The sequence below is a fragment of the Triplophysa rosa genome, linkage group LG10, assembly GCF_024868665.1.
Source record: "Triplophysa rosa linkage group LG10, Trosa_1v2, whole genome shotgun sequence".
Lineage (NCBI taxonomy): Eukaryota > Metazoa > Chordata > Actinopteri > Cypriniformes > Nemacheilidae > Triplophysa > Triplophysa rosa.
In genome coordinates this window covers 25,711,877-25,723,934 of record NC_079899.1, presented here as the reverse complement: position 1 = coordinate 25,723,934, position 12,058 = coordinate 25,711,877, and the positions used below count along the sequence as shown (strand labels likewise).

Sequence of the window (12,058 nt, the reverse complement as noted above, 5' to 3'; positions counted from 1 at the left end):
TCGCAGACAACACTCGCACAACTCTCACACAACTCGCAGACAACACTCGCACAACACTCACACAACTCTCACACAACACTCGCACAACTCTAACACAAGTCGCAGACAACACTCACACAACACTCGCACAACTCTCACACAAGTCGCAGACAACACTCACACAACACGCAGACAACACTCGCACAACACGCAGACAACACTCGCACAACTCTCACACATCTCGCAGACAACACTCACACAACACGCAGACAACACTCACACAAGTCGCAGACAACACTCGCACAACTCTCACACAACTCGCAGACAACACTCACACAACACGCACACAACACTCACACAACACGCAGACAACACTCACACAAGTCGCAGACAACACTCGCACAACTCTCACACATCTCGCAGACAACACTCACACAACACGCAGACAACACTCACACAACACGCAGACAATACTCACACAAGTCGCAGACGACACTCGCACAACTCGCAGACAACACTCGCACAACACTCACACAACTCTCACACAACTCTAACACAAGTCGCAGACAACACTCACACAACTCTCACACAAGTCGCAGACAACACTCACACAACACGCAGACAACACTCACACAACTCTCACACAAGTCGTAGACAACACTCACACAACACGCAGACACCACTCACACAACTCTCACACAAGTCGTAGACAAAACTCACACAACACTCACACAACTCTCACACACGTCGCAGATAATACTCACACAAGTCGCAGACAACACTCACACAACACTCGCACAACTCTCACACAACTCGCAGACAACACTCACACAACTCGCAGACAATACTCACACAAGTCACAGACAACACTCGCACAACACTCACACAACTCTCACACAACTCTAACACAAGTCGCAGACAATACTCACACAAGTCGCAGACAACACTCACACAACACTCGCACAACTCTCACACAACTCTCGCACAACACTCGCACAACTCTCACACAACTCTCACACAAGTCGCAGACAACACTCACACAACACGCAGACACCACTCACACAACACGCAGACAACACTCACACAACACGCAGACACCACTCACACAACACGCAGACAACACTCACACAACTCGCAGACAACACTCACACAACACGCAGACAACACTCACACAACACTCACACAACTCTCACACAAGTCGTAGACAACACTCAAACAACACGCAGACAACACTCACACAACTCGCAGACAACACTCACACAACACGCAGACAACACTCACACAACACTCACACAATACTCACACAAGTCGCAGACAACACTCACACAACACGCAGACAACACTCACACAACTCGCAGACAACACTCGCACAACACTGACACAACTCGCAGACAACTCTCACACAACACTGTCTCTCTTGTTCACTCTCTCGTACTCTTGATGCTCTCACTTGCCTTCTCTATGTCTGTAACTGCTCACTCTGTCAATCTCTCTAAATCGCTCTCTGTCTCTCTCTCTCCCTTGCTTGCTCCCTCTGTCTCCAACTCGTTCTCTTGCTCGACCACTCTCGCTTTCTGTCTCATTTACTCTGTCTCCAACTCCCTCTCTGTATCTCTTGCTCAGTCTTTCGCTTACTCTCTCTCTCGCTCGCTCATACTTGGCCGTGTTAATGGGTCTGGGGTCAAAGTTGCCCTGCGCGTCCACAGACTCGTGTTTCTCCAGCGCGGTGCTGAGCGACGGGTCGATGTAATCGGGTGGAAGAGCTCCGGCGATGGCGCTCAGACACGGCATGGCCATTTTAAACAGCTCCTGATCGTACGTCTGAACAAAAGCACACAGACACACGTTTAGATCTATTAGTCTCGATTCAGATGTTTAAATGTCACGTTTTAAATGTCAGGATCACATCACTTAATGTGCAGCTAGTGTCTTCACCTTCTGAGAGAGAGAATCAAAGATGCCCCAGAAGATCTTCTTGGTGAGCAGAAGCTCTTCTTCAGACGGCAGACCGTGACCGCCCCAGCCTGACGGGAGGCAGTAATACTTCCAATTCTGCTCGTAATGATTCGATAACAACTGCAACGAACATAGAGACGTTTTCATTCATACAAGCTTATTGATAAATGACTAAACAGGGTCAGAACAAACAACGGACTAATAAAAATAAAACCAACATGACAGGAGCTCTGAGACAGTGTTTACCTTCAGAGGCATCTTACAGTATTCGGACAACGATGGCACGTCAAACACCAGTCGGCGTAAGAGAGGCTGTAACATGGACGGCCTGAGATACCTTCAAGAGACACAAAGCACACTAATGAGGGATCTTATTGGTCAACAGTGTTTTATGGTTCAAGTTTCCACAAATGCTGATGCTGAATTCTGGATAACGGACTGGAAGGATTCCTCACCTGCAGACGGCCAGTAAACACTCCTCAATGGCGTCTCTCTGAGCTTTGGTGAGCGAACAGCACGTGGACAGTCTGTAGATGGTGTAAAGCGTCGAGTCGATGAGCGCGGCGTGATGTTCTGTACCGGTGAAGTGAGGAGCGCAGCGCGTGAGCAGAGGCAACATGGCAGAACCGATGTACCTGTTCATCGCAAGAGCGCTTTCGGTCGTCCGCACAGATTCCTGACAATAAACACACAGAACATGACTTCAAACATTCTTAAAATCAGTGTTGGGTGTAACTAGTTACTAAGTAATTAATTAGTGTAATTTAATTACTTTTCCCTTGAGAAAGTAAAGTAAGGGATTACTCTCATTTTTTCTGTAATTTAATTACAGTTACTTCTGATGTAATTGAACTAAATACTGTGTAATATATTCAATTGTGGAAATTACTTCAAAATTCTAACTTTAAAATGTATGCTTTAATGTGTCCTTCTCACATCTGTATACTTTGGTCAGTTAATAAGAGTACTTTATGTAGTTATTTATTTCAATTAATTAAATAAGCCGTTTCATGTCTATCCTTGAATCACTTAACTAATCAAGGTTGATGTAGGATATAGAAAGTAATTAGTAATAAGTAATTAAATACTTTTTGGAGAGAGTCATTTGTACAGTAATCTAATTACACTATTGAATATGTCATTAGTAACTAGTAATTAATTACTTTGTCAGAGTAACTTACCCAACACTGCTTAAGATACATTTACTTGAGAAGCAAAATTAAATACTTCGAAATACAGATATTAAGTCTGTATACAGTTTGTGATATAAAAAAAATTGTTGCATTTTTCATACACCACTGGCAGATGTTTTAAGCATAAATTAAATTTTTATATTTTTTTCCAAAACGAGCCTTTATATCTGCTGCTTCTGAAGTGAATGTATCTTTATTTACCAACGTTCAGATACTTGCACGGGAAAACAGAACAAAAACACATTAAAATTAGGGCTGTCAAACGATTAATCACGATTAATCGTTTGTGTTTACATAATATATATCTGTGTACAGTGCATATTAATTTATAAACACAAAACATACACATAATTGTCTATATATTTAGGAAATATTTAAATGTATTAATTTATATTTACCAATCAATTAAATTCTAAATAAATGTTTATTAATTGTTATATTTTATATTTTTCTAAAATAAATGCATTTATGTGTATGTGTTCATAAATACAAAATTAATTAGCACAGTATACTGACATAAATTATGTAAACACAAACTTTTATTCTGGATGCGATTAATCACGATTAATCGTTTGACAGCCATAATTAAAATACATACAAGTATGAGCTCTCACACTTCCAACAGCAATAAAATGCTGCAGTTTTTACCAATTTTTATTTTTGAGGTTCGTGTCTCACCGTGTCGAGTAAAGCAGCGGCCCTCAGATCCGGCAGGAATCCCACCTCTAACAGATGCAGCAAGAAACTCTGATCCTCGATGCCGTACACACGATCCAAAAACAGCACCATGGGAGCCTTGTGGTCCGGACAGAAACTGGCAGACACGTCGGGCTCGGTCACGCTGCCATCTGACAGACAGATAGATTTCAAACAGTATAAATGTCTGATGGATTATTCTGAAGGAGGTAATGGATCAGAGATTTGGTGGGGTTGTTTGTCTCTCTTCTAAAGAAATGACTTTAACGCAGAAGGTTTGTAAATGTGAATCAGGAGAGTGTTTCAAACCTTTATTGAGCACGGGCATTTTCAGAGGGATGCTGATGATGCCGACCAGGTCCTCAATGGGCACGAGAGATCGCAGGATGGCACGAATCCTCAGAGCTTCACCTTTACCTTTATTGATCAACTGTGTGTGAGGTACAGGACACCATCAGTTAACTTCACATCATGTTCATACACTTTTTGCATCAAATGCGATAAGAAAAATAATCAGAGATTTTTTCCGATGTGTACTTCAGATTTGTGTTTGTCCACAATAAATGTTCTCACGTGCATCTCAGGAGCGCAGCGGCCCAGCAGATCGATCAGAGCCGAGTAGAAGGACATGATGGCGTTCCCCATGTGAACCACCTCCTCCTCTTCCTCACCTTCAGTGGACCTGCAGCAGAGAGATGACATCATCATCATCATCACCGCTGGTTTCATCAGACGCGTGTGTGTACATGCGTGTGTCTTACGTGTCTGACGTGTGACCCGGGCCCGTGCTGGGCAGATCCAGCGCTGGGTTCTCTGAGATCTTTATGGCCTCCTTCATAGCCGCCAGCAACCCGTTTCCACCCTCTCCTCGCAAGGCTGGGCCAAAACACTCCGGCCGGCGAATCAGAAGCTTGACCACCACGCTGGAGTTCTCCTCCACGCTCTCACCTGCACACGGACGACACACGGAAAGCGCTTAGCGCGTGTGTGTACATGAATTTATTTATTGTTTCATTAGTAACGCCATTCCAGAACTAGTCAATCTATACACAAGTCTGTTCTATACCCAGGGCTGGGGAGTAACAAAATACATGTAACTTAGTTACGCATTTAAAATACAAATTTTGAGTAAATGTATTTCATTACAGTTACTTTTAAATGGGTGGTAATCAAATTACAGTTACATCCGAAAAGTATTTACTTCGGATTTTAATGTTATTTAAACGTTAATATAAATTGTAACAGGCAATTAATGTAAACAGCAATTGGTGATTCTCTGACTATCTGCAAAAGCATTATAAAAAGCAGTTATGCTCATAAGTTTCATACCCCTTGTCGAATATGCAATTTTTGAATAATTTTAACAAAATAAGTGGGATCTGGGTTCATAGAAATTGCATGCTAATATTATTAAGTACTGTCCTGAATAAAGGTCTTTGCACATACAGTCTGAAATTTTCATATGCGTTGTTTCGTATATTTGGCGCTCGTTTTTATGGTGTCTCTGAATTGTCAAAACGTCTCTCAAAATGCTTGCTACGGAAGCGAAAAACGCACAAAATCAAACCCAGTCCAAATTTTTTTATGACGGATGAAAATATCGGAGGCAGTGTGTAAATGTGATTGACACAACGTGAGGTCGTATTTATGTTTTAACGTTCAAAAATTTCAGACTCAAGATTCAATGTGCAATGGCCTTAAGTGTGATAGTTGTTTGTGAGTTTCTTGTTTAAGTCATTTTTAGGTAATTGCAACGTTTTGTCTTATAGTTCTGACTTTTTCGTTTAGTTTCGACTTTTTCTTCTTTTAATGTACCTTATGAGTTTTCCAAAGAATACTAAAGTATTTAGATTAAGTTACAAAACTTGTAACGAAATACGTTACAGATTACTTTTTAAGGCGCGATTCACATTTCGCGTCTTTTCCACGCGCATATTCGTTATTTCATATGTAGTCTTTTTCGGAGTAAGGGTCATTTACGGAGAGAAAGTGGCGCGGCTCGCGTTTTCCGTGCGGTTTTAGACGCGAAATGTGAATCGCCCCTAAAGCATGTATTTTGTAATCTGCAGTGAAATACATTTTTTAAAAAGTAACCTTCCCAGCCCTGTCAATACACTAGTCAATCTAATTTAGGAGAGGGACAATCTGGAATCCGTGCGTGTCAAATAGATGTTTGTTTTTGTTTGTTTACCTTTGACAAACACAGCAAACCGCAGGAAGGAAAGGTAGCGTTCACCCTCGATAGGGTTCCAGCTGATATCTGGATATCCTTTAGCCACAAGCATGGAACAACTCTGCAGCCCACAGCCGGCGAGATACGTAACCACCTGCAAACACCTCGACACATTATTTCTAGTTTTGAGACATTTGGAAGTCATTTATATCTAAAGAAATGTTTAATTGCTATGTAATTGTTCGAATGAAATCGTTGTGTTTAAAGTAGCTCAATGCTGAAATCTTTTTTGAAATAAACAAGAATCTGCTATTGAGCAAGTCCATAAAAACATCTCTCAACCCTGATTCACAACAGTCAGTTTAGAATAATGATTCAAATGTCGAGCGGGACTTAGTGAGAAACGTTTACTTGACTTGAAGATAAAGATAAGCAAAGGAGCCGACAGAGAGGCGAAAGTAAAACCAAAAGCAGAAGTGCTAACACGCCTTGTCGAGGTCGGGTTCCTCCAGCGCGAGGGCCAGACTGTTATTATCCATGACGGATGAAGCCGCTACGTCTAAAGGTGTCGATCCTCTCATGGATGGAGACGCTGTCAACACACACACAAACACCGCATCATGTCATTCTTTACATGACAACAGATTAAACATGTAACGTGTTTGTGCAGGAGCTGTGTGATATTTGTCTTGTGTACTCACCCAGTCCAACACTGCTGTTCTCCAGCAGATAACTCAAATGATCGAACATGGCTTTCTGATTCTCACGACTGATTCGACAGAAGTAACACAGGAATCGACAGCAGCTCGCTACCATTTTGGGAAAAGCGATTTCCTGATAGAGAGATCACATGAGTTAAAAGAGAAATATCACATTTGATATGCGTGTGTGTGGCCTAAACCTGATTACACACCAACTCATGGGGACTCGCTTCACAAGACGTCAACATGTCACCAGGAGCCGCTTTTTTTGAATTATGTGCTTTAGGAACTCTTAAACAGGTGGACTCCATAGACTCCCATTATATGAAGCAAAGAGGGCTGCGGATTTACCAAGCAATCTTCTTTATGGTTCTACTCAAGAAGAAATGTCACCTACATCTCGGATGGCCTGGGGGTGAGTAAATAAACAGCAAATTGGAGTTTTTGGGTGAACTATCCCTTTAACATGGTCAACTTGTCAAAAAACGAGTTGAACGTGGGTACAGTATTTGTGTGCACGATTCACTCCGCCAGGGTTCGTACTGTTTTCGGAAAGTTTTTTCGTACACGGATTTCCGTTTCGTAACAAGGGTTCTTAGTCCCTTATTGGACAATTCTCCCATAAAAGAACGCCCACGCGTCATCCAGCGAGCGTGAGAAAGAGCACGCCCATCACAATGCCGCTTCACTCGGCTGACGGAAGTTTAGTTGTGTTTGTTTGCTCACTGCATTTCAGTGATGGATGTTATATAAACTCTGGATATAACGCTGGATTTGGAGATGGTTTGAAACTGATAGATTGAACAGTCCCAGCGCTTAAAGATGCCGGACATGAACCGCACGCGGTAAGTCAAACTAAGTCATACGTCTGCGTTTTGTTTGCAATCGGTGTGTACGTGTATAATGTAAACAACACAAACTTACAGTGAATACAATGCGATGTATTGTGTGCCGGTGCTGTAGTTCCCCCCCCCCCCTCTGCAAGCCTCCAGGCGCTCGTCTTTTTCCAGAAATAATCGTACAGCTGTATCTTTCTTTTATAAATGTGATCAAAATAAATACTCTTCGAAGATCAGCGTATGCAATACTCCTCTAAAGGTACTCGACATTAATATGAGATTGGCAGAAACTGTGTGTGTTACCCCATCTTTAAGAGTGCAGTTTAAATCAATACAGCAGTCAATCGATCAAACCGAGAAGTTATTTAATTACATGACCACAAATGACTCCCTGGAGCCATTTTGATGAATCGGAACAATGCTTTTACAAAAGTTTATAGTGATGTTCACGTCAGCACCTGTGATTTTCCTCCTCCCAGCACATTCACCATCACCTCCATCACTGTCTCGTGCATCCCCAGAACTCTCATCAGGTTCGGATGCTGGTAGAAGACTTTGTTATTCATGATGTCACTGAGACGGACAGAAGATCAAACATCTCATCACTCACAGTCCAGCTGGAACAACAAGCCCAGCAAATGGTCTTACGTAAAAAAGGCTGGAGTTCGTTTAATTTAGGAGAACTAAAGTTTTGAAGGTCCATGATGTGTCTCTATCTCTCTCACCTCAAGCCGTCAATCATGAGCTGTTCCTCTTCTTTACCCATGCGGACGCTCAGCAGCGAGCGGATCTGTCCCAGTGACGCCAGCAGGTGGATGGTGTCGCTCACGGAGGCGGCGCTGATGGTGTACGTCTTCCTCATGGCTCTCAGCAGCTCGCCGATGCTGTCGTACTGTCTCCTCAACAGACTGAACATCACGCGCACCAGCTCGGGATCCTGAATGTGTGTCTCTTGAGCCCAGCTCACCATCGTCTGAGAGATCAGCTCCTTCAGATTGGCTGCACACACCACAGAAAGACATCAAACCATTTGTTTTATTTCTAGCGTTTAGAAATGATTGGCCAAAGCTTCTCTCCTACTGCATACTGACTACACTATTTAGAAAATGATACGATATTCATTTACTATTGACAGTGTACATCGAACAATACTACGGTAATATCACGGTAAGGACCCTTTTGGTAATGTAAGCGTTGTGATGTCTTGAAGTGTGCTCTGGCACGCAGCATCATCAGAGCGGCACGTGCCGACCGTCTTTACATGAGTGATGGGAGGAAAGCATCTGATCAGCTCATCTGTCACTCATTTCTTCATGAGTCTGCCAGTAATAAATAAGCTTTTATAGGGCAGCCAATCAGAACCTTCGCTCACTTACAATCCCGCTGAGACGGCGGATATAAAACAAACGCTGAGCTCATGAGCGTTCAAGAGTCAATGGAATTAAACTTTCGGTTTATTCGAGACTCAGCAATACTGAGCAGGGCTGTAGGACAGTGCAACATGTGCTAAAAAAAATCAGTCTGTGTCATAGACTGTATTTAATATGCCGTGACGTCACCCGTAAGTTTCTGAGGTGCTGTTTTGAAGCTTAAAGTGGGCGGAGCCGGCCGTCGCCATCTCAGCAGCGCGTCACTCCCGGATAATGGAAAACGGGCAAAGAGGCGGGACGTGGTTGGAGCTGAAGCGCCTGGTTGCTGAAACCACCTGTCACTCAAGTGGCCGCGCACCTAATTGTGCAGAATTTAAAGGCTTAATATAAGTTAAACGGAAGTTCACCCTCCTCACAGTTGTCATGACGGGTAAAATGAACTACATAGAGCAAAATCCTTTTTTGTACCAGGCCGTAAACATGTTTTTTTCTGCTGTAAAGTTTAACACGGGGCTCAATGGGATTCTGCTCTCTTTTGGAACCCGTCTCTAGCGGCCAACTCAAACGCCTTCGCGGTGACCCGTCAAAATAAAAGTCCTGTTAACCTGAACACTCTGATGAAATAAAATCTGTAGAATACTATAGTATTTGCTATAGATAATTGTAGTACCCTTGTAGTAAATTGATAAACTGTTGTAAAATTGTAGTATACCATAGTAGATTCAAAAGTAGTATTGAATACTACAGTATTTTTATGTGGACTTTGTATAGTACAGAATTTAGCTAAATTAAAACTAATTTAGGTAAACTAAAAATTATATGGCCCTAATTTATCCATCTGTGTGTAACATCAAAGTCCCAGTGAAATTCAAAATGACAATTCTTATTTTTTCATGAAATATTGCAGCGATTATAGTAAACAGCTTATCAATGTGGGTCATTTTCTTTTTAAAATTCACGTACCCTCATAATCTTCAGTTAAAATCTGAAAAAGCACTTTTCCACCCAGACTATCCATCTCAAATGATGTAAATAAGACGGCTTGGGTGGAGCATCCGTTAACTCCTCCCTTTCATTTAAAAATGAATGCAACAGCTGTTTTTACACATCCAATCACTTCGCAGTGAAAAACGCAAGCCACGCCCACTCATTTCTCCTTTGAAATTCCTTTTCACTCGGAAATGGGTCCGAATACGGAAGTAAAAACGATCGCAACTTCCGGTTCACGGGGACTTTGATGTCATTTGTCAGTTACCTGTCTATTCATGTGATAAACTGCACTTGTCTTTTTTTAAAGATGACAACAGGCGTTTTATAGAATATACAGTTTGTATGGTATAAAAGTTGTAACGTCTTTGAAAAATGCACATAAAACAATTTTATGTCTCACTTGGTGCTGTTTGCTCTTTCTCTCTGGGCTGTGAGTCAGATTTCTGCGGTTGACCTTTGATCTTATAGACCAGCGCGAGCAGACGACCTTTAATAGACGTGTCTTCATGCTCCTTGGGTTCCTCCGCTGGGATTCCTGCAGGGAGAAATCAGATCAGAAGGTCACGTGAACATTGGATCGTCTGTTTCTGTATCAATCAAATCAAAACATCAACAAATTGCTTGTAAACATGAAGATACATGAATGTGTGTGTACCGCAGTGTAGCCGCAGTTCAGTGTGAAAGTCATAGAGTTCCTCCTGTATGTCCTCTGGACACGGACAGCCCTCGCCCATGTCAAAATTCAACAGCATGTTAATCTGAAACAAATGTCAGACGACTGAGACCGTTCTGAAGTTTAATGTGCAACCATGTTCATGGGAAAGAAAAACTCGCAACACTGACATTCAAGCGTTACAGAGAGACTTTTCCTAAACTTTTCAATGCTAACCAATATAAACAAACACACATCAGTTCCCGATTCAACTGTCTGGAGGTCGAATCCTCATTTCAGGATTTTCTAAATAAAGTTATAAACATGCGTGAATGTACCTGTTCCTGTGGAGGAGAGCGAAACTCTTTGGTCTTTTTGGCGGTGACGGCGGCAGACATGTTGAGCGCGAGCATCAGCTCATTATAGCGAAACTTCTGGTTGAATTGCAGCTTGGAAACGAAACCGTCGGAGAACGACACGATCGACTCGATCCTGTGCCTCAACTCACAGTCACAGAAATAATGAAGCAGATCACACATCTGAAGAGAACACAGAGAGAAACATTTACACCCCCAGTTATTCACACGCAGCTTTTCCTTCATTATCTCCCAACTCCTCCTTTAAAGAAAAGAAGTCATGGAAAATAAAGTCTAAAAAACAACTTCTAGTTTCTAAAAAAAGTGTTTTGCAGGGGTGTAGTGACGCAATCAGCTCACGATTTAATAAAATACACAATACTGGGTGTAAAATACGACATTTTGAACAAAATCAACTGAAATTAAAATTAAAGATGTTAACAATTTTTGGTTGTACACGACTAAAACAAATGTATTACTTTAATTGTGCTTACTTATGTACTCAAGAAGCAAGACAATCTAAGGCCGTGTTCACACTTGACTTCTTTCTTGAAGCTGCTAGTGTCTGTTTTACATTGCAATTCTATGGAGTAAACCGTGTTTTCAAAAAAGTCCTGAGCGCTTTTTTAAACACCTAGCGTCTTTTTCTGTAGCTCAGAGCATCTTTTGAGGTTGAAAAAAGTTCAACTTTTCTTAAAAAAACGCCCTACGTCAAGCACCTTTTTCACAGCTAACAAATGACAGAGACCTGTCGTTTCCATAACAACATGCGAGGAACATGATTGGTCGAGAAGGCTCAAGCTCGAAAAAATAAAATGCTGTCCGAAACGCCTGTTGGAGCATAGTCTTGTGTAAATGTAAGTTTAATTTTCACATTCAATAACTTCTGATTGTGCTTCAAAAAAGAAGTCAAATGTGAACACGGCCTAAGACACTAAATCTTGTTTTCTGAAAATGAAGTGCTTAAAACAAGAAAGTTTTTGTTTTGTGGTAAGAAAATTAAGCTTTACCTCTTTATTAGCAAAAATATGCTTTTTGAGATGTCAAGATTTAGGAATTTTTTAGATATTTGGAAAACGCAAGTAAAAAATCCATGTTATGCAGTGATATAACTTTATTTATTTTTAAATTAAAAATATATTAATAAATAATA

At 41.5% G+C, this 12,058-nt stretch overlaps 1 protein-coding gene across 1 annotated transcript in view; it reads right to left on the bottom strand.

Moving 5' to 3' along the window:
• LOC130560740 (ryanodine receptor 3) overlaps window positions 1–12,058 on the bottom strand; it is a 90,753-nt gene that overhangs the window by 35,322 nt on the left and 43,373 nt on the right. Inside the window, exons 37-52 of the mRNA XM_057344743.1 lie at window positions 10,888–11,088; window positions 10,553–10,655; window positions 10,298–10,432; window positions 8,263–8,536; window positions 7,996–8,110; window positions 6,699–6,831; window positions 6,486–6,589; window positions 6,016–6,151; window positions 4,586–4,772; window positions 4,398–4,506; window positions 4,134–4,254; window positions 3,807–3,976; window positions 2,391–2,611; window positions 2,182–2,272; window positions 1,915–2,055; window positions 1,637–1,800 (exon numbers count right to left, since the gene is read on the bottom strand). Coding sequence (XP_057200726.1) covers window positions 1,637–1,800; window positions 1,915–2,055; window positions 2,182–2,272; window positions 2,391–2,611; window positions 3,807–3,976; window positions 4,134–4,254; window positions 4,398–4,506; window positions 4,586–4,772; window positions 6,016–6,151; window positions 6,486–6,589; window positions 6,699–6,831; window positions 7,996–8,110; window positions 8,263–8,536; window positions 10,298–10,432; window positions 10,553–10,655; window positions 10,888–11,088 — 2,405 coding nt within the window. The remainder of the gene's footprint in view (window positions 1–1,636; window positions 1,801–1,914; window positions 2,056–2,181; window positions 2,273–2,390; window positions 2,612–3,806; window positions 3,977–4,133; window positions 4,255–4,397; window positions 4,507–4,585; window positions 4,773–6,015; window positions 6,152–6,485; window positions 6,590–6,698; window positions 6,832–7,995; window positions 8,111–8,262; window positions 8,537–10,297; window positions 10,433–10,552; window positions 10,656–10,887; window positions 11,089–12,058) is intronic.